We start from the raw sequence: 22970 nt of genomic DNA on the forward strand, positions 1-22970 counted from the left end.
AACCATAAAAACTATGTACTGTATTTCAAATGAGGATCTGATCAGTTGTACATATAGTGTGAATTATTTAGCTATATTGTCTGTAGGTTTCTAATCAGATAAGTTTCTGTTTAAAAAATAATTTAAATGTAAATTGTTGTAGGATTCCTACCATTCCTGTTGCTCCAATTTGATCATTCCTGTTTTGCTGTCTCTTCGACGAGGAATTTGTAGATTGATATTGTCTTAATACAGGCCATGTTTTATAGCGACAACTTTCCTGCTGCTGCAGTGACTGGTTGTTAGATAGCTGGACTCTGATATAACACTCCTCAAAGTTCTGTTGCCAGGTCAATGTTTTGATTCACCCATGAACAGTGATGCGCAGAAGGATAAAGGATTGCCAGTGAGCTGCTAGCACCTGTAAAGTATACCAATGAGAAGAGGAGCAATGGGGGAAGAATAAAGTGTTACAATTTTTTCAGGTTTAAGGAAGGAGGAGAAATATTTGTCCAATGATGGTGTTGAATAAGAATGATATTCATCTGATTATATCACATTATTATTGTACAAGTAACACAGCTTTCAAAGCTTTCTTTGAAGGCAGTTAACCCTCAGAGTTCTTGCAAACTCAAGGTACTCATATCCTTTAGGCATGAATAATTTAATAATTTTTTACGGTTGGGTTATAACTATTGAACAAATGCATTATCCATAAAAGTCCATGTTAATTTAATTGATGCAGTTATCACTATTCAGTTTTATTTAATGGATTTTGCTGTTCTTAGTTTTGATACAACTGTGAAATGGTGAGTTTATCTGCAAATCAAAAAAACTGACGCAGCTTTCCTACAGTGCTGCTGGGACTCTCCATTTTGTCCCAGCATCCTTTTGAGGAAATATCAGAGCATTGGCCTATTTGTCTACTATAATAGTGTAGCACATGAGTTTGAAGGCAGTACTGTTTCTTCTGGTAGCAGTGCTGTCATCCCTCCAGCAGTAGACATTTAATTGTCAGAAGAAAGAAGTAAGCCAGCTCGCATGATGAGGCCCGTGTTTTTTTTAATCTCGAAAGGCCAACTTCAGATACATGCGAAGGTAATGCAGTTAGAAAAAATGGCTATGACATTATGACATGATTAAATCCAGATGTGCAGTTGTATTTATTGTTCCTGTGTTATGGAATAAAGATTTCCACTTAAGTCTTACACAGCTATTGTTTTTCAAAGTGACCCTGCAATGTAAATATATCTATTGGAAAAGGAGTATGTAGATCTATTTCTTATTTTATTTGTCCCCAGGAGTGATAGTGTGGTATTCTTGTGCAAGTGTGATTCCTATCAACTGAAGGTAGCGGCTTATTGGAGTTGATGTTGAGAGGTTTGGAGAGGCCAGTGGACTGTTACTTCAGTTTTTAAAATAAAATGTTCAATTGCTAGGATCATATTAAAAAAAGTTTGATTTCATGTTATTGAAGTCTGTCTTTTTACCAACACTTGACAAATCTTTATCTGCAGGGAGATGAAGAAGAAGTGGAATATAGTGAAGAGGATGTTCAAAAAGAAGAAATAAAATCAAGCAATGAAGGAGATAAAGATGAGTCCTCTAAGGAAGGAAAAGCTGAAGACAAAAGAGAGATTACTGGAGAAAGACAGAGTGGAGATGGACAGGTAACAGGAACCTGTCACTGTTTTTCTGATATAGATGGGGAACAGGTTTACATTTTTAATAAACCTGGTAGAATTAGAGGAAATCATGTACAATGAAACAATGTACCAAGGAAGATTGGAGAGGTGCAGAATGCTGCAATAGTAGAGGATTACAAACACACATTGACAAAATAATTGAAGACTTGTATTTTTATACCTACCATTTCCTTTGTAGACATTTCAAAATATTTCTCAACCAGTGAATTATTTTGTTCTGTTGAATTTTCATGTAGCGAAATACAGCCATCATTTGACCAATTAATTCGTTTCTGCTGGCTTCTCATGAAAGACTAGTGTTTGCAAAAATTTTGGGTGAACTGAGTTGCTGTATGGGATCTTTAACATATGTTACCTAGTACGGTGACGACATGTCGAAAACCAGACCTTCCAGGTCAGCGAGCTAACTCAGACATTTTGTACTGAATTGTTAATCTAGTTTGTATGTTCAGTTCTTGGAATGAAAAATAGACAGGCAGGAGTCTGGAAGAACACAGCAAGCCAGACAGGATCAGGTGGTGGAGAGGTTGATGTTTTGGGTGTAGCCCTTCTTCAGGACACAGGCTGGGGATAGGGGGAACTGCAGATGAAGAGGCTGGTGGGGGCAGTGTGATGAATTGGGGATAGGTAGAGGATACGACCTGGTTGGTAAATGGGAGGAATGAATCCGATAGGTGGTGGAGGAGGGTGAGAGGCTGGGAAGGGAGTCGAGGAATGGGAAGGGAGGTTATTTGAAGTTCGAGAGCTTAGTGTTGAGTCCTCTGGGCTGTAGGCTGTTCAGGTGGAAGATGAGGTGTTGTTCCTCCAATTTGCAGTGTGGTTGGTTGTGGCAGTGGAGGAGGCCAAGGATGGCCATGTCAGAAAAGGAGTGGGAAGGGGAATTGAAATAAGCGGTGACTGGGAGGTCCGGTCAGCCCTTGCAGGCCCGGCTGAGATGGTCATTGAACCATTCCCTAAGTTTTCTCGATAAATTCTCATTCTGACCAGTGTTTTCAAATGAACCTGATGAATGTTATACCTTTGCACAATTAGGATCTCACGTCAAGAAGGAAAAACGGCCTATAAATTTTGTAAAGAAATTTAGAAATGTATTTGAAAAAACAAAATCAGGTACCTCTGGATTGTTACATGAATGCAGGAGTTGTATAGCTGGAAACCTGTCATTAAATTGCTGGACTTAAGCAGCTACAGGGAAGATCCATTTTTAGCATATCTTTGAAAGTAATGTGGAGAAAGTGAGGACTGCAGATGCTGGAGATCAGAGCTGAAAAAGGTGTTGCTGGAAAAGCGCAGCAGGTCAAGCAGCATCCAAGGAGCAGGAGAATCGATGTTTCGGGCATAAGTCTTTCTTCAGGAAAATCCTGAAGAAGGGCTTATGCCCGAAACGTCGATTCTCCTGCTCATTTGATGCTACCTGACCTGCTGCACTTTTCCAGCAACACATTTTTCAGCTTTGAAAGTAATGTGTCTACTTTAGATGAAATGATGATGCAATCATAGCCGTATCTACTGGAGATGTCTAATTCCAGAGTGAAACCCCTGGCTTGATAGAGCATACATTTATTTTTTGCAATTTGGTTATTATGTTGGTCAGGCACTGAATATATTAACAAGAGGTTGTAGCTGTGCATATTAAACAAGACATCAAAGTTTATTACATACAAGAAAAGGTGGGGGTGAAAGACAAAATACAATTTGGAAAGATTTTCTAATAAACAGCCAAAAGAAAGATTTAACACTTTTCCCCAGCTCTATCATTTACAGGTAAGCACCCCAACAAGATTGCTTAAACAATGCATTTTTGACTTTCAAAAACAAGTCACTTTCACAGAATTGAAAACCATGAATCCATTTATTCTTTTTTCAGAATGCAAGTTCCTACATACCATTCTGATGAAGGGTTATGATGTTAATATTGAGAAATAGGAATGCCTTCAGGTGAAAGCTAGCTTTCCCAAAGGTTCAATTGAACCATTGATTCAGGAAGACCCCATTCTAGTCTGTGTGTTGAGTTAGCTTACATCACATGGAGTGCTGCGACTGAATTCACTTATTGAACGGGAAATTGGCTGCGGTTCCTGCTTCTGATCGCTAGGCATTGACTGTTAGTGAAAATGCACATGTGAAAGATCATTAGCCTAGGACAAGATTAGGTGATGATGCTTGAATTATTATTGCCAGTGGACACGTGTTGTCAAACATCATACATAAGTACCCACTAGCATAAGCTATGTGGCCCTATTATCTCCAGGAAATCAGTGGCTTTAAGGGAATAAGATTTTAAAAAATATGTTGGAGACGATAAAAATCCATTTGACCAATTTACAGAAATTGGTTGCAACTATAGACTTCTTAAAGACAGTCTAAAGCTGCTTAGTTGCTATTTTGCAGATTGTTGATTTTTATGCTAAGTCCTTGAGCCTTTCCTCTTTCCTTGCAGGAAAGTGCAGAACCTATTGAAAATAAAATAGGTAAAAAGAACAGACGGCAACTAGATGATGATGAGGATCGAAAAAACCCAGCCTATATCCCACGGAAAGGACTCTTCTTTGAACACGATCTCCGAGGGCACACCGAACCCGAGGAAGTGAGGTTTGTAACCAGTTGTAATCCTGGTTATTACATTTAAGCCTGAGCTTTAAGTAATCCAGAAAAATTAGGGACTTGAAATTACTATTTTAATGTTGAGATACTATAACACTGTGGGATAGGGCCATTCAAGAGGAAAATATGTAAACTCCTGGAACAAAATTTGCAGGATATTCATATCCCTCTTTTGACATCAGCAATCCAGCAATATCTCTTCCAGTAAATATCCATACCGACTCAGGATTAACGTAGAATAAACCATTTCACATAAAATTGATTTTTATTGAGTAAGCTATCATTAGCATCCATTTTAGTAGTGTCCTAATGTAAGAGTATGTCTCAAATGGCTGATAGGTTTAAAATCAATATTAATCCAAAGAAGCAGATACAAGCAGTTTAGTCCAAGAGGTAGGTTATAAGGAGAGTTACAGGGGAAAGGAAGGTGTTTGTGTTTGGGTTTGGGGATTAATAAAGAAATTCCAGGTAATGGATCCAAGACAGTGGAAAGTGGACCAAAGTGAAGGGGATTAATGAAGCCAGCATTGGTGGACTGGCATATTGTGGAATGATAGGGCATGTGAAGGAAGGTAATTTATGAGAATTTTAAGTTGAGGGCTTAGTGAACTAGGAGCCAGTGTAGGAGGTCAACATGAAAGACAATGTTGGGTAAGTGGAAGTTGGTGTTGGATTGGATTTAGGAAGTAAAAATTTGAATGATTTGCTTGAGAGTATGGGAGCTGGTCACAGGGCCTTGGAATATTTGAGATTGGAGATGACCAAGGCACGACTGAAAGCTTCAAGAGCAAATGTGTTGTGGCAGGTGATGTCGCAGAGCTGCACGTAAACTGTCATTATGCTGAAGAGTCAGAAACTCAGTTTAACAGAGCAATGAGGTTGTAAACAGTTGGTTTAATCTGAGAGGATGGTAAGAGAAGGAGCTGAAATCTGTTAAAGGATCTACAGCTTGTGGTGGGGACCAAAGATAATGAGGTCAGTTCCTCCACTATTTATCGTGCACAGCCCACGCTTGATATCAAATGAAGAATAGCAAAATGGAAGGGTCAGGTTGGATATTGTCAAAGTTGTTGGGAAGCAAACCTCCTGCCTTCAGCTAATACCACAAAGGGGAGCATGGAAATGAGGAAGAAGAATGGCCAAGAATAAATTCAGTAATGGAGCTGGCATTTCTGACTTTGAGACCACTCCATTGCTAAGAATATTGACCATGGAGAAGCAGTCACAGTTATATTTGTTATCTTCAGATCGCTCCATAAGCAATTATTCCAAACCTTGTAATTATATTTACGAACAAACAGGTTTTCTATAGCATTTCCCAACTGCTGGATTTCTGAAAGCACTTTATAGCAGGTGAAGTCCTTTTTTTTGTAAATATATTTATTAGCACAAAACATTTTATTGACTTTACAAACATATAAAGTTATTGAAAAATACAACCAATAACAAATACCAGTATAATAAAGAGAAAAAAGTAAAACACAAATTACAACACAACTACTGTCGATTAACTACTAGTCTACCCTATAAAACAAAACCCTAACACTGTGTAAAACAACACCAATAAATAAGTAAATGACTAATAAATCAAAAGAAAACACAAAATACAAAATAGCTATGCTCGCCATAAAGCTCCCAAACCAAAAAAAAGAGCATTGTATATATACCCGTATTAACTCAGGCGTCCCCACTCCAGGGCCCAGGGTTAAACAACGCCCTAGTTAAAATAACTGACAAATCTATATCCAAATAACTCAAGTAGGGCTGCTGTGTCTTATAAACATGGTCGGTTATGTGGTGCACCATGTTTGTGAAAAAAAATCTAGGGGAATGTGCTCCATAATTAATTTCCGCCATCCTAGCAAGCCTAGGGGGTTCTCAGACACCCAATTCAACAGAATATTCTTCCGTGCACAATATGCAACAATATTAAATAGTTTCTTCTCATGCCTGTCTAAAGATGGTAAATTCGGTAGACCTAAGAGGAGAGATCTACTTTAACTTCAGTCCTCAATACCCTCCCGATCTCTCCCACCACAGCGCTGCAATGAACACACAGCCTGTGGCATGTCCAGGAGCAATGGGTAAGAGTACCTACACTTATTCTACATTTGGGGCACACTGAAGATGCCCCTTTTTTTAAAAAAAACTTCGCCAGATGGTCTGGTGCCTGGTGAACCCCGTGCAAAACTTTTAACTGCATAGCGCATGTCCTGTCTTTCGCATGTTCTTCCATATGTCCTCCCATGTTTCAGAAGAGATCTCCACTCCTAGCTCTTGCTCCCAGACCTGTCATAACTGGGTAATGTCCTGCCAGGCCCTGCCACCCAGCAGGCTATAGAAAGCACTAACCGAGAGGGTGCTTGTGGAATGTAGCAACACCCTCTCTGTATCAGGCTTATAGGGCTTAGTGAGAAGCGTAGTCGTCTTCTGGATGAAATCCCTAACCTGAAAAAAACGGAAAAGGTCTCTGCTGGGCACTTGCATTGTAGGAAACACTGCTGTCGGTTACTCAATTGTGAAGCTGTTCTTCTGGAATCTTGAGTCAGGCACAGTTAGTACCAACAGTTACCAACCTTTTTAGTTTTTAAAGTACTTTCTCATACATCTTTATCATGCGTACCAATAAATGGATACGTCTTTCTCATTTGTCTTTGATATCTATCTATCTTGTATTGAAACAAACTGCCCAAATACATTGCCCTTAATGTACCATATTGTTGTATTTAGCTAATGTCAAACAAAGCATGGATTTTGACCAGAGCAATTGATTTTATTAGCATGTTTCTAATTACAAACTCATTGATAAATCAAATTAAACACAGTGCAGATGTTCGCAGTTGTCATGTGCACTCAAATTACTTATTATATCAGCAGCTCAATATATAACAATAGGACAGAAACAAAATAGAAAACGAGGCAGGCTGGTGTTGAGATGCCTTGCTGGAAAATTTGTGCTCACTCTTGCACTCCATGTACTAACCCCTTAAATTGTCATTCCAAAAAATCAAAAAGGGGTAGAGGTGTTCCCACGACTACAGATTCTAGGCATTAGACATTCCTCATTGAAAATATATTAAAGATGCTACCCATTTACCAAGTTCAGCTGGGTTGGCTATGATATTCTAATGCTAATCCAGAGTGCTGCAGTGTTTTGAATACTCAGGGTTTTTCTTAAGGTGACTTCCAGCGATGCTGAATATTTGAAAAAGTTTGCTTTGAAGTTTTGAAGGAGTAATCCAGTGTTTTTCTTTCCCACATATTGACTTTGTTTGCTGCAGGACTTTGAGATCTTCTAAGTCCTACCATGAGTGTAGAATTTAAGATTGAATCTTATAGTGTGTTCATCTCATAGCTCTGGATCATGGTATAAAGGTATTCTAAATTTGTTCTGAAATTCTCAGTGCGTTTGCTCTTCTCATTTTACAGACCCAAAGTCCGCCAGCGGAAGCTCTGGAAAGATGAAGGACGATGGGTGCACGATAAATTCCAGGAGGATGAGCAAGCACCTAAATCCCGAGATGAACTTATTTCCCTGTATGGTTATGATATTCGATCAGACAGAAATCCTGATGAAATAAGGTCACGAAGGATAAGGAAGCCAAGGTTTGAAAAATTTAAAATCACTAAGCTTTCAGTACATTGATGGAATGATACCTATGTAAACTGTGCAGGCCTAATCTCTCTCATATATTGCATATTAACTTTAATTTGAGTATGTGAACAAATTGACATTCTCCAGTCTATCACTTCTTCAAGTCTTCCCTCACAACTACTACTTCAGCCCTCAACCTGTGTCCCTTCCTTACCACCCCCCCCTGCAACTAGAGGCATTTGAGAGATTTGCACCATTGCAAGATTTGGCAAATGGACTGGAAATTTCATAGCGTTTTGGTAGTATAGAATGATGATGTTGAACATCTGTGGTGCTGGGTGGGAGCTCCCTGTTATGGTGTGCTGACAGGCAGTGATATTCGAAAAGATCTGGTGTCGGTGTCTGGTGAGATGAAATGCTTAGGCTTTAACTACATCAGAAAGAAAAGCTGTCATCCATCAGCAATTGTTCCTGGACTCCAGCAAAATCCAGGAGACACATTCTCCAGCCTGGCAACACAGAGAGTTGGTTCTGTAATGTATGAAAGCTGCTGCTGGGAAACTGCTGATTTCTAAGGCATTTGAGAAACTTGTCTGTTAGAGGTACAAACAAATAGATAGCAGAAGGGAATGGTAGAAATGCGAATAGGTGAAAGGCAAAGATTATTTTCTCATTTTAGATGACTTTACAAATAGAAATGATGTGGGAAAATATATTGCCAAGAGTGCAGAATCCTCAGCTAGATGCCCAGAATCCCCTCCTTTTTGTGAATAGAGTTTTCATAGGTAAGTAACTAACTGCATCAAATTATCTAAGACTTTTATTTCTTTTTAGATTAGCTTGCTTAGATTACTTAGTGTGGAAACAGGCCGTTCGGCCCAATAAGTCCATACCGACACACCGAAGCACAACCCACCCATACATTTATCCCTTCACCTAACACTACGGGCAATTTAGTTCACCTGACCTGCACATCTTTGGACTGTGGGAGGAAACCGGAGCACCCGGAGGAAACCCACGCAGACACGGGGAGAATGTGCAAACTCCACACAGTCAGTCGCCTGAGACGGGAATTGAACCCGGGTCTCTGGCACTGTGAGGGAGCAGTGCTAACCACTGTGCCACCGTGTATATGTAAAATCATCTTTGTTTTTGTCAGTTTCTAAGTGTCCAATATGAATTAGAAGAATAGGCCTGCCTGCACAGTTTCGCTGCAAAATATCTTTAATGTTAACTTGCTTCATCTTAACTTTTGGGTGTGTAATTCTGCTTTTTAAAAGGTTTAGAAGTCCTCAAAATAGAGAGCCTGATTGGATGGATGAGCCACCACCACCAAGAACGTACATGCGTAAACTTGGCAGTAGTGTTCCTTCCACAAGAACTTTTAACCGAAGAGTGGGAGGTCCAGAGCGGAGATCTCCAGCGAAGAGCTACTCAAAAAATGCTGCTTATAATGAAGACCGTATTAATATGAAACCAGCTGAAATAAATAACTCAAGAAGTTATCACTCTTCAGGAGAGTTGTCCATCAGTGAAAATAAAATGGATGTGAAGAATGCTGAGCAGAGTCATTTGAGGGAGAATGTGATTGTGACAGACAGCGTGCAGTCTATCAAAAACAATGGTCTAGTAAAAGAAGATGCCGTTGTGCAGAATCAGTCTGTCCCTACTGAGGATGTGCCGCAGGTACAGGAAAAGATGATTGAAAAGAAATCTTATTCTCGTATTCGAAGGACCAGGAATAAGGTGCCCGAGGTAGGAAAGCCAGTGGTGGTGGAGGACAGTTCTGTACCAGCTTTGGTGTCTCCAGCACAGCAGGTTCCTGTTCAATCTGTCCCTCCTCCAGTACCAAAAGCAGGCTCGTGGGAAACTCCGCCTGTAGACCCTACAATGACGGGGCTGGAACGTGAAATGACCCAAATAAATTTATCAGGGAAAAACTGGCCAGCGAGCACTCAACCACAGTATGTACAACCACGAGAACTTCGAGGTAAGTTCTGGTTGACATTTCTGTTTCCTGTTTGACCATTTTCAATGTTATAACTTTCTGTGTATTGTTGGTAGGATGATGGATTCAAACCTAAATCTACAAATAACACGGCAGTGTTGATTAGGAGTGATTGATTGTACTTGATAAAAGTTGGGAAATGCTAAATGCCCCTAAGGTAGTACAATGGCCAAAATTTGGCTTTCTCCAAGTCCCATCTCTTTACCCCTCTAGCATGTTTACCTTTTCTGTGCACTATTATTTTCCAACTCCTTGCCACTCACTAAATTCCATATTGTTTGCTATCCTCAAAACCATCCTTTTTATCTTTCCTGCATCGAGTCATGGCACGTTACTGCTGCCACTCTACTCAGTGGGTCCTCTTAAAGCCTTCACTGTAGTCAGGCATTTGACAGCCTCCCATTTCTGCTGCAACCACCAGTCCCTCAGCACATACATTCAGTTGTGGACTGCGAACTTCAACTGTAGTGGATGAACGAACCTTGTCCTACAAATCTGACTGTAATATAGCCTCACTGTCCAGACCATTTCTTTTCACTGCAGGTTAATCCAGAACTGCGCTTGTCAACAGCAACCTGTCACCATCACTCCTGTCTCTCAGTAATCATTGCCATGTGACGATCTTATAGATATTTGGGTTCAGAGATTCATGGGTCATCCATATCCAACTTAGTTTAATAAGATTTTGGGGGTCAGTTAGCTCAGTTTGCTGCATGGTTGGTTTGTGATGCAGAGTGACACCAACAGAGTGGGTTTAATTCCCACACCAGCTGAGGTAACCACGAAGGACTTTCCTTCTCAACCTCTCCCCTCACCTGAACTGTGGTAACCCTCAGCTTAAAAGCGAGAACAGCCCTCTGGTCTGGTAGTGAGTTGGCAAGTTTACCTTTTTCTTTTAATAAGATATTCCTGAGAAATGCATTTATTTTTAAACATTTGGTGGTCCAATAAACCATTGCAAGTCATTGGAACTGCAGGTCATTAAAATAATCTTTTATTTAACCAAGTTCACTTTGATTTTCTGTCCCTTCCAGTATATAGTCCTAAATGGTTTGTGTTGCACTCCTCGCAACATATTTTTATTAATATTCCAAGGTATTTCTATTATATATAGTATCTAATATTAAATATTCGCTATTTTGTATATTGTGTCCTTCATTCTCTTAGGCAACAGTACAATTAAATGTACTTGTAAAAGATATTTTGTTTATTTGCCAATTCCGTATGGACAGCTTTTTTACAAAACAAATTGTATCGGCAAATGAAATGAGCATCGATGGCTTGCATTCATATTTGCGTCACCTTTCATGATCTTGATGCATCTCAAGGGTCTTCACAGCCATGAAGTTCTTTGAATTGGTTTTACTGTCTCACCATAGGAGTCACAGAAGCTAAATTGCATGCAGCAAAATCCCAAAACAGCAATCTGCTGATCATTGCAAAATATTAAGAGTAGGCGATCCAGTATTCATCAGCAGAAATGCAACCCACTGTTCGATGTTAAGAGAATATGCCACATTGATGGAGGTAAAGAGTGTATACAGCACAGAATGAGAACAATACAGCTCAACATTTTGAGATTATAGAATGGTTTTCCTTATATAAGGGAATAAATGTAAAAGCCTCCCCTATTAGCCTAGCTTGCTGAGCACGGCGCAACATTTTATTAAAGTTCATGTAGGGAAGGGTAATTAAAGATCAGATTTTAAATAAATATGTAAATGTGTCCTTTAGTTTCTACAAGTAATTGGATATTTCAAATGTGATCTTAAGGAATAGCTGTGGTACATTTAATTTTTATTTTGATGTTGATCAAATGTTTCCTCTTAATTGGAGGAATGCAGTCCATGATGTGATTCAACATCAGACTGTGTGTAATTTGGACAAAACTGTGCCAGTGCAGCAAGAGTTCAAAGCTGAAATTTCTCATTGAAAGTGAGTACAGGCTGATAGACCTCAGTAACATGCTCAAAGTTTGTGAGAAGATTTGTAGCTCGGGTGCTCGTTGTTGTGGTTCTGTTCACCGAGCTGGAAATTTTTGTTGCAAACGTTTCGTCCCCTGTCTAGGGGGACATGCTGTTTGTGGGAAATTTAATTGGTGTTGCAGCGATATAAATACCAATCAAAAATAAATGGAACAAAATGGTCTCTAAAACAATCAAGTTCCAAGTCTTTTCGTAAGTAAAGAATGATGGTGACATTTTTAAAATGCTATTTACAAAAATTACAGCTGAAAATCTTTCTTACAGATGATCAATCAGCACGGTATATAACAGGTGGGAATTGACTATTGTGTTTCTTCCAGGAATCCCCAATTCATTACACATTGGGACTGCTCCAACCCAGTATAATCGGGTGGAAGACATGGTAAGTCAAGTAGAGTTTGACTTTAACTTTTTAGGCTATAAGTGATTCTATTTTACTATGGCATTTGAATGACTTGGATACAAAATCATTGTGATTACCCATATATACCCTATATTATCAGCATATGTTTTCCAAGAAGTAACTTGCTCAAGTATTTAAAGCACTGGACTAGCAGATCCTGATATTCTGGGTTCACTGAGCAACAATGGTTGCAATTGAAATAGGTGATGTGAACAATCATTAGAAGCATCCTACATCTGAAAGTTTATGAAAATATAGACTTATGATTTTAACCTGGGCCCATACTTGAGGGGCTGCTTCAATGTTATTACTATTTGTGACTGATAGAAACACCCAGTGCATTTTGCAGCCTGGCCTCACCAGTTTAAGGACAGAAATGTAGTAGATTATCATTCGGAAGTAAGATGTCATACCATGATTAGTGGCTTAATGGAGTATGGGTATGTAGCTTACACCTTTTTTTGTAGAGTTTAACTTAAAATGATTGAATGTGTTACAGGGTAACCAAGGAAGACGGGCGAAGCGTTACTCATCTCAACGACAGCGGCCACTACCAGAAGCACCTCCTCCACCGCCACCCCCTCCTCCTCAACAACCGGCACCAGCACCACCCCCAGCACCAACCCTCGGACCAGCACCAGCTCCTGCCCCTGCACCTATGCACATCGGCCTCATGGAAGGACACTATTATGACCCACGTAGGGGGATTTATTTCTCAATTTTCTATCTGACATGGTCTTCACAACAACACACATTTAAAATTAGTTTAGAATGTTGGGATCACAAAATACCCACTAAGATTATTCTCGTCTGGTTTCTTTTTAAACTTCTCCATTTGTCTAATTAAAAAAAAACCTTTAAATGCATTTATCCTTGGACTACATATTACAGAAATAAGTAATGTTTAGAATTATTCCTAGTATGTATTAATGGATTGGAAGTTGCAGTGTCTGTTTCACAACATTTGATAAACAATAATTACTTTTGTATTTTGACGCATTCCCACTTGCTGTTTGGTGTTTCCATACAGAATCATCAAATAGAAGAAAAGATTGAAAAGCAACCAATTTACATCTTGCAGGGCAAATTATTTTTCTTGGGCAAAACTCGTTGTGTTGTGAATTAATTGAAGGTCGTTACTTAGGCAGCTGTGCAAAAGTCAGCATGAAAAGCAAGTTCCAAAGGATTGTTATATTATGCTAATGTTATATCTTTGCAAAGACTAATTTTGCAGAATTTTATTGTGAATAATTACCCGTAAGCAGTTTTTCAATGCTCTGCTGCCAATGCTGTGACCTATCACCATGATCTAAACTATGATTCCTGTTCACAGTACAATTTCAAGGACCAATATATACCCACAATGAAAGTCCAGCTCCTTTACCACCTCAAGGCATGATTGTACAGCCAGATATGCATCTTCCACATCCAGGTATATTAATTTTTAAAATAAGGATTGTTATGAAGATGTGGGTGTACTGTACTTTTAAGGGAGTTAAAAGTGAGCAGAACTACCTGACAGCACCAAGTGTTCTGAACAAGATACGATATAACCTTTTAGTCCAGCAGCCAGTGTAGCTGGTTGCCTGAAGAAAAAAAAATGCTAATTCAAATTAGGCCAATCAGTTTAAACTACACCCTGAAAAATATCAAACTCCAATCCAGTTTGAATTGAGTATGTTGACATTATTAAAAGCCAATGACGCAGTCTGATGCTTTGGGGGCATAAGACTGGGAAAAATTGAACAATTGGGGGAGAACTGCCAAAAGACCAACAAAGGTAGGCTGCTAGTCAAAACTCTGAGACACACTTGTCTAGAGAAGGAGTTTACACAGAAAAACATCAACACCGACCTGGAGAGCAAATTTACAGAAAAAGATGTAAAGAGAAGATTTGACTGCTAGTTGGTTTTGAAATATGAATTTTTCAGTAAATCTTAATTGGGTTTTCTCGGCCTAGTATTATATAAGGGAAAGTAATAGGTTAGAGGAAGGAGTTGTAAATTGCTGGTAGATAATTATTCTCTGTTAGATTTTAGGAAATAAAGTTAATTTTTACTTTATATAGTGACATTTGGGATAGTTCTTGGCCTCTCAAATTTTTACAGATTACCACACGGGTAAATCTTTCCTGTGTTATTGGTTTAATATAGTGGAGGGGGGGATGGGGGGAGGGGTGTTACTCTGTTGTCATAACAGGATGGACAATTGACTAGTGTCCACTTGTACTCGGTAGGCTGAGGGAGGAAGATCTTAATTGAAAATCCATCCAGATAGATTATATGGTTGGATTCACATTTAATTAGTTGGAGGGAACCTCACTACTGAAACAAAAATAGAAAGAGAAATTCAGCAGGTCTGGCAGCATCTGTGGAGGAAAAGCAGCATCTGGAGTCGGGTGACCCTACTCCAGAACCGATAGCAGTTGGAAAAGGTCGTATTTACGCTGAAGACAAAAGGGGGAAGTCAGCAGATAGGTGATGGAGCCCAGAGAGAGATAGAGAATGAGTGTTTAACAGATGAAGATATGGTAAACCAGGGAAAGAAAGAAAAGCTGATAATGAGACACCATAACTAGATGAAAATGGGTGAGCATTGCTCAAAGCAGCTCGTGTCGTGACAGGTCCTGGGGTATGGGAATTTTTAAAGAACATAGAATAAGGTGTTCAGGTTCTAAAGTTATTGAACTCTATATGGAGTCCTAAGGGCTGAAGGGTCCCAAAACAGAAAGTGAGATTCTGTTCTTCTAACCTGCGCAGAGCCTCACTGAAGCATGACAACAAGCATGAGGCACAAATGTTGGCCATGAAACACAATCATGTGTTAAAGTGGCTTATTTTTGTGGACAAAATATTGGTGTTCTACAATGCAGTTACCCACTCTGGGTTTTTGTCTCCCTAATGTAGAGGCGACCATCTTGTGAGCAGCGAATGTATTAGAGTAGAATTGAGCGAAGTGTAGGTAAATTGCTGCTTCACCTGGAAGGTGTGTCTGGAGGCTTGGATAGTGAAGACGAGGAGGAGGGTAAAATGTGTAAGAAGTGTTGCACCTTCTGTGATTGCATTGAGAGATACTGTGTGGATGTGAATGTTGGGAAGTATTGGGAGTGGGTGATGAGAGGACCTCAAGGATGCCCCAGAGGGAACAGTCCTAACAAAATGCTGACAAACCTCACCTCTGAATTCTTTCATTAATGAATTTTTACCTTTTATCCAAATTTCTCTATATCTATTAATTTATGCTGTTGACCTTTTCTTTTAAGCTTTTAGTTTTTGTGGCAGACCATACTATATAGTTTAATAATGTTTAATATTTATGAATTGTTCCTTGGAGTCTTTGTGGATTATCTTTGGCTTGTTCATCATCTAATTGCTGATCGTTGTCAGTTCCAGGTTTCAATCACCACCAGTCGCCTGGTCACCTCACCAATCCAGGTCTCTATGCTCCACAAGTCCAAATGCCAGCTGGGCAACCACCTCCACCTCAGGTGCTGCCCCCTCCCTTTTTCACACCAGGAATGATGAACTATGGGAACCCCAGTTATCCATACACAGCTGGGGGCCTTCCACCTCATATTTATCCAACCACTCAGGTGAGAATGCCTGCAGGGAATGGTTGGTGTGCCAGAGTTTACAGATCAGAACATATGATCCTTTGATTTATTATGTGGTACGTTTTACTATCAGGGCAAAAACCTGAGTACATGCTTGGAGCCAATTTAACCAAAGCGTTTTGCTTTTTTTTTAAAGTAAGGACAGTAATGTCAGTGCAGTTTTCAGTATTTTTGACAGAATGGAGAGTAAACCAAGCATATGTCATTCTTATGCATTAGTGACTAGTGTATATCCAAAGTAAAATATCTGGATTTAAACCAATTTGTGGGATCTAGTGAGACAGGTTAAAATAATTCTTTTGAGAAAATGTGTGTGTTCCCAAAGCAATGGTAAAAATTAGGTCGCTTAACCTTGCTTGTCTTTTGTATACATTTTCTTTTGTAGAAAATTAGCATAATTGGCACCAATTGATCATAGCCACCGAGGTTGCCTTTGTATTTATTTGCTCTCTACATTGAATCAGTGTCATTTTGAAGCTGCTATCATGCCATGTTTCACCCACCACAAAAAGTGAGTGTCCAGTGAGGCAAAAGCAACTTTGTGAAAAGTAGCAAGACATTTTACATTTGTCACATATCCTGTTTGCCACGGAATTAAGAACGTTTTGGAAATATTAATCATTTGTTGTGTATGGTCAGGCCCAGTCTCAGGTCTTTGGTGGAGTCACGTACTACAACACTGTACAGCAGCAGGCCCTGCCTAAACCATCACCTCCACGGAGACAATCGCAGCCTGTTACTGTTAAACCACCGCCTCCCGAGGTACTTGATTCATCCGTCATCTGGTTTCCATGCAGCTTAGGTACAACACCATCTGAAGCTGCAAAATATCATGTAATACCACGATAACTTGTATAGTTCTATGTATCACAATCTCTACTATTGTCTAGTTAATTTGTTTTCTGAGAATTTTTGTTATTTTCATTTGCTCCCTCTTTGCTGAAGGTTCATTCTTTCACTTCCTGTTCTCTTCTGTGCCATCCCTAGATACCTGTGTTGTTCTTGTCCCACTGTGTCCCTTTCTCTATATTTTTTTCCTCCATTTTGTTTACTCTTTCTCTAGTTTTTATAAATCTATCAGTCAATATGAAAATTATTGTATGGCCTTCTGTTTCAATGTCATTTTAAACAAAACCACAAGAAAAGAAACTTCATTACAATTCAGTATATCAATGCATTTTTTGCACAGATCTGAGAAATCGTGTTTAAGGTTCTCCAGTTTTCTTTTAATACCTGTTAATGAGGTGAATTGTCTTTGGCTTGTCTGGATTTGAAAGTCCAAAATTTAGCCAGTCTATCCATGTGTCTATGTGTGGACTTCAAGCATTGAGGTTTTCTCTGATTACCTCAAAGTAAATAATTTGCTCTCCATTGTTAACCATTCCTGCCATGTGGCCAATAGTCTGGTTAACACTTCCTGTGGTTCCACACTACTTGGATGGAAAATTGGATATCAGTCTCATGTCATGTACGCTGTCCTAAATGTGTTAACAGCTAGAATGTAGTTCTGCAACTGTCTGAAACCACTAAGTAATTCCCTCAAATTTGGAACATTAGCTGTGACTTTTGAGAAGCAGATAGTGAACAGAAACACAGTTGAGTTCTCATGCTGACCTGAGATGTGTTTGTGCAGCTTCCAGCAATAGTCACTCAGCAGTGATCAGAATTAGAAGCCCAGGTTGATTTTCCTTCTCCTGATCCCAAAGATCTTTGTATTGCCTGGGAATGCTCATATTTTTAAGTAATGAAAGATGTTTAAAATTTAATAGGAACACAATTTTGACATTTATTTGCTTTAAAAGTTATCTCTTGTACCAGCTTGTTGAGTTTGATGTTCTACAATTTATTTTTCCAGGACACCCGAAGTGAAAAGTTGAAAGAAAGGAATGAAGCTTAATGACTGGAGAAGTCTTTCTGTGAAGTGAAACAGAGCGGATTACACGTAGAAGTGGACAGAACTGGACTGATAGCCAGAGTCCTCTGTTTGTGGTGCTGAATGTCCTGCTGGCCGAGCAGCTTTGTGAATGTTCACAGCTATTGTTTGACTCCGGCTGCAGAACTTGAGTTCTCGAGGCAGGGCAGTGAGCAATTTGACACCTTCAACATTTGTCCTGCATCTGTCCATGAGTTGTGGTTCTTTCGCCACTGTCTGCTAGCTGTGTGAATGGTAACTGCAGCAAACCAGCTGTTGGTTCCACCAAGGTCTGATTTTGAATGAATCCCATGTGATCAAGTGCAACTTACTAGTTCCTAAAAAGTACAGCAATAACCTCCTGACCACTGAACCTTGACATTGATCAATGTTGACTGATCTGTGGGTCAGTCTGCTCTGGCCTTGTCTTTCTATAACTGATAGTACACATTTTTCAATATATGATCCAATTATTTCTTGAGTCTGGTGTATGGTAATACCTAATATGGGAAGACTGAACTGATTAACTAAATGGGAAAAGAGGAAAGATGTAGCCATATGCATTTTATGTACTGTTTAGGTTTATGCCTGGCTTTAAAGGTGCTCCTGTAGAGTATTAGTTTGGAGAAATTATTTGTCTGTGTCTCATTTTGCTTAATCTTGCTCTTTCTTTTGAAAAAAAAGCTTAATTGGCAAGCTTCACCCAATTCAGGTGCCAAGGCCAGAGGGCCATGTTGCACACCTTCCTACGTGTGTGCTGTAGTGAACGGTCCTTTCATTTCAAAACAGTCAGTAATCAAGGACCTGTTGTGTCCACTAAAAAAACCTTTTGCTTTGTATTAACTTTTGAAAGAAAATGCGTGTTTTCTCATGCTGGAAAATGTGAGGTGCGTGCAAACTGATGAAGTGCAGTTGGCTTATGCTATTTCAAATCGGATTGTATTTCAATTAATACCATCTGCTACCTACTGAGGGAAAGATGACTTTTTTTATCCCAATGGTAATTACAATACCAATCTGAAATCTTGATCTGTTCTATAAATAATGCATTGTGCATTTGCTGTACAGGATAGAGCTGGCATGAGCATGTGACTACACCTCTGTGTCAACTCATCTATATTATAGCATTCATGTTGTATAAGAGCACTTTACTTAGGGATAGCCTTGACCTGTTGGTTTGTGGCAATGTGACCATTGATACAGTAAATAAGCACGAGCAGAGAAACATTTCAGAGAGGGGCAAACCAGGTCCAGGTGTTGGAATTTCCACTGACCAATGATTTTTAGGTCAAGACTGTGAAAATTAATGTAAGCTTAATAAACAGTTGGGGATTATGAGTAGTGAATTGTAGTGTTGCATTATCCATTCTGCCATATGCCATTGCTTCCCAGGAGGCTGCAGAGGCTAAAATTGGATATTGTATCACCACATTTACCAGGCCACAGGCCTATATGTTTCTTTGTGTTTACAAATCTAAACATTGATGCTGTTAACCTGGATTAAGGTGTCTGCTACCCTTGGGGTCTATCTAGTCTGTATCTGTTAGGCTGCTTTTGACAGGTTGTTTATATGTTAACTGCTGACTAATAAGTGTGTAATTATTCCTTATAACAGACATTTTCTAATTTGAAAGAAACGTGTCAAGTATTGCTGAGTGTAAACACTTTCCAAAATGTTGCATTTAAATGTAATAAAGTTTTTTTTTCATTTTTTGCTTTAAAAAGATTGAAATGTATTTGTCATCTTCACATATCACTTGTGTGACTAATCTAGACCCCCAGAACACTGTGATGGCTAGTTTTTAACCTTCTTAGAAATTGAGATTTGTAATCAATATTTTTGTTGCCATTTGGTGGACACTGTTTAATAAAGTGTGAAAAAAAATAAAACTTCTTACACTGAAGCTTGTTTTAGCAAAGCAGAAGTCCAACCTTTTCATGTTTCTTGAGTTAATTCTATGCCTGCAGTTGTTTGCCAGTTAGTTTCTTTTAATTGTAAATGCTGCCAATTACTTCTGTACTGGGCTGTTCAGACAGCTGTAAGAGAGCAATTATAAAAACAGATTGCTGGAACAGCTTAGGTCTGTTAGTGCCTGGGGAGTGAGCAATAGAGTTAATGTTTGGGAGTAACTCCTCAGAAGATGTTGTACCACACTCAATACTAATTCTATTTCTCTGTCCACAGATGATGTCTGTCCTGCTGAGTTTCTCCAGCAACATTTTTTTGCTTAATTTCAGATTTCTAGAATTCTTAATATTTAGATATCTTTCTCCTGGCTGAAGTCGGGTCTGACCCACTGAACCACAATGTCCACTTCAGGGCTGGCAAGGAGGCAGGTCCTGAATCCACCATCTCATACCAGCCAACTGAGCCAACCTCCACTCTCCCCTCACTACCCAAAAAAAGTCAGCATCAGCGTTGCAACATACTGTACATTTTTAATTGCATGTTGTCACCTGCATAGAGATGGTAAAGGCTGTAATTTCTTTCCATGTTGCTTGCCAGGAAAACCACCTAGTCCATTTTGCTTTTGTGTTATAGCAATGAGTGCCTTTGAGTAACTTGTCACTCATTACTCTTCTTGAACCGAGACTATATAGAGAGGCTGAATAGGCTGGGGCTGTTTTCCTTGGAGCATCGGATGCTGAAGCGTAACCTCATAGAGGTTTATAAAATCATGGATATGATAAATAGACAGGTTCTTTTCCCTGGGGTGGGTGAGTCCAGAACTAGAGGGCATAGGTTTAAGTTGAGAGGGGATAGATTTAGAAGGGACCTAAGAGGCAACCTTTTCAGCAGAGGGTGGTCCCTGTATGGAACGAGCTGCCAGAAGAAGTGGAGGAGTCTGGTACAATTACAGCATTTAAAAGGCATCTGGATGGTTACATGAATAGGAAGGATTTTGAGAGATATGGACCAAGTGCTGGCAAATGGGACTAGATTAGGTTAGGATATCTGGGTGGCATGGACAAGTTGGACCGAAGGGTTTGTTTTTGTGCTGTACACCTCTATGACTCTGTCTGACCTCAGGAGCTTGCCACTGTTGCTGAACAGCACCATACAAGTCTTGCCTAAAAAATGCAAGAAACCAGTATTACCTTTACCAGTGGCTCGGTGAATTAAGGTACAGTTTTGTGAGAATTGTACACCAGACCTTGGTTTCTTGCTTTCTGCTGTCGAAGCTGTACATGTCCACAACAGCAGTTGACCAGGGATTAGAATAAAAATCTGCAATCACCTACGTTCAGTGACTTTTGAGTGCCCTCTGCTGGCAATGCAGTCCAGGGCCTGTAGGTCAGCTCCGAAATTAGCTGTGATGCCACCTACTGTGGAATAGTTTACTAATGACGATAGAAACAGGAGGTCACTCAGCCTTCTGAACCTGTACCACCATTCAATTATTGCTGATCTGTATTTACTAACCTTTGATCCCTGTCACGTGATATCCAACAAAGGGAATCATGGTATCATTGACGTCCACAGCACAGAAACAGACTCTTTGGCTTATTGAGCCTGTCCCATTCAAAAGCAACCAGAAAACTATTAGAATCTGTGTGTAGAGTTGTGGAACCACGAAAGAAATGAAGACCCTGGTGGGAGTTATGTACAGCCTTTTAGTAGTAGTCAGGATGTGGGGCAGAAAATAAATCAGGGTATAGAAAATGCATGTAAAAAAGGCACAATTGCAATAATCATGGGGGTCCTTCAAAATACAGATGCACTGGAAAAATCAGGTGGTAGATCCCAAGTAAATGAATACATGGAATGTGTATGAGCTGATTTTTTTGGAACTGTTTATGGTAGAACCCACCAGGGAGCAAGCAATTCTGGATTTAGTAATGTGTAATGACACAGACTTGATTAGAGAGCTTAAGGTGAAGGAATCCCTTGGGGACAGTGACCATAATATGGTAGAATTCTCTGCAGTTTGAGGGGGAGAATCTGGAATCGGATGTAACGGTATTACATTTGAGTGAAAGTAACTACAAAGAAGTGAGGGAGGAGCTGGCTGTAGTTGATTGGAAGGGGAACCTAATGGAAGATGGTGGAGCAGCAATGGCAGGAGTTTCAGTGGGGGAGGCGGTGTAATTTGGGAGGCATAACGGAAGCTAATCCCAAGGAACAGGAAGCCATGGCTGACGGTGGAAGTCAGGGACCAACATAAAGGTGAAAGAATATGAGCTGGTGAAGATTAGTGAGTTCCCTTAAAAAAACAACAGAGGGCAACAAAAAAAGCAATGGGAGTGGGTGGAGCAGGGAAAAGATGAAATATGTGGGTAAGCTAGCTAGTATAAAAGACTGCAAAAGGTTTTTTAGACATGTAAAAGATAAGTGAGAGGCAAGAGTGAACACTAGACCACTGGACATCTAGGCTGGAGAAATTGTGATGGGGAGTAAAGATATGGCGGAGGAACTGAATATGTACATTTATCAGTCTTCACTGAGGAAATTGCCAGTAGCAGATGAGGACTTAACAGTCTGTCACTCTGATGTTAACACATCTTAAAAGATGCAACTGTCATGTTGAAACTGAGTTAAAGTGTGAAATAAAAGCAAGCTGAGACATTACCTATTTACTTGTAGTGCATTCCTCTACAGTGAGATCTCAATAACCTATGCTGGGCTGGAGATGAAGCAGAGTAGTTTCCACCTTGGTCATCTCTGATATATATCAACAGTATTTCCTGATTAGACGCGGTAACCAACAAATCCTGGGGCATGTAAGTCCCATCAGCATATGCTTGTTACTGACCCAATGACCTCTGTGCTAAATTCACCAGGCGCGGGCAACAAAAACAGAAATTGCTGGAGAAATTCAGCAGGTCTATGGAGAGAAAGAGTTAACGTTTCAGGTCCAGCGACCCTGCAGAACTGATTGTGGCTGGGAAAAGGTTGGTGCATCTGCTGGGTGGGGGGAAGGCAGAGTGAACAATAGGTGGAGATGGAGCCATAAAGAGAGCACAGCAATTGAGCAGGAGGAGGAGTGGGTAATGGTGAGCCAGGGAGAAACATGAGCTGATAATGGCAGTGGGGGGAATCCATGAATAACTTCAGGGCCTGAGCACCTTCACACACACCAGGCATCCTGAGAGAGGCTACTTGCACCAATGCTAACTCATTTTCATCCTGTGATGGTCCCTATTAGCAGCTTTTCTTTCTCCCC

The 22970-nt window shown here is 39.9% G+C and overlaps 1 protein-coding gene across 4 annotated transcripts in view; it reads left to right on the forward strand.

Annotated features, from left to right (window-relative positions):
• casc3 (casc3 exon junction complex subunit) overlaps positions 1 to 19709 on the forward strand; it is a 31242-nt gene extending 11533 nt beyond the window's left edge. For 2 of the 4 annotated variants that reach the window (XM_043674928.2, XM_087977807.1), the window contains 10 exons: positions 1497 to 1649; positions 4126 to 4277; positions 7719 to 7895; positions 9165 to 9874; positions 12198 to 12259; positions 12780 to 12978; positions 13614 to 13712; positions 15667 to 15872; positions 16533 to 16727; positions 17749 to 19709. In XM_043674928.2, coding sequence (XP_043530863.2) covers positions 1497 to 1649; positions 4126 to 4277; positions 7719 to 7895; positions 9165 to 9874; positions 12198 to 12259; positions 12780 to 12978; positions 13614 to 13712; positions 15667 to 15872; positions 16533 to 16727; positions 17749 to 17790 — 1995 coding nt within the window. In that variant the 3' untranslated portion in view covers positions 17791 to 19709. The remainder of the gene's footprint in view (positions 1 to 1496; positions 1650 to 4125; positions 4278 to 7718; positions 7896 to 9164; positions 9875 to 12197; positions 12260 to 12779; positions 12979 to 13613; positions 13713 to 15666; positions 15873 to 16532; positions 16728 to 17748) is intronic. The other 2 variants (XM_043674930.2, XM_043674931.2) reach the window with 2 other exon arrangements.
• Positions 19710 to 22970: the final 3261 nt, after the last annotated feature.

Source organism: Chiloscyllium plagiosum, unplaced genomic scaffold (genome assembly GCF_037043375.1).
Source record: "Chiloscyllium plagiosum isolate Xiang-an unplaced genomic scaffold, Cpla_swu_hap1 HiC_scaffold_32, whole genome shotgun sequence".
In the NCBI taxonomy this organism is placed as follows: domain Eukaryota; kingdom Metazoa; phylum Chordata; class Chondrichthyes; order Orectolobiformes; family Hemiscylliidae; genus Chiloscyllium; species Chiloscyllium plagiosum.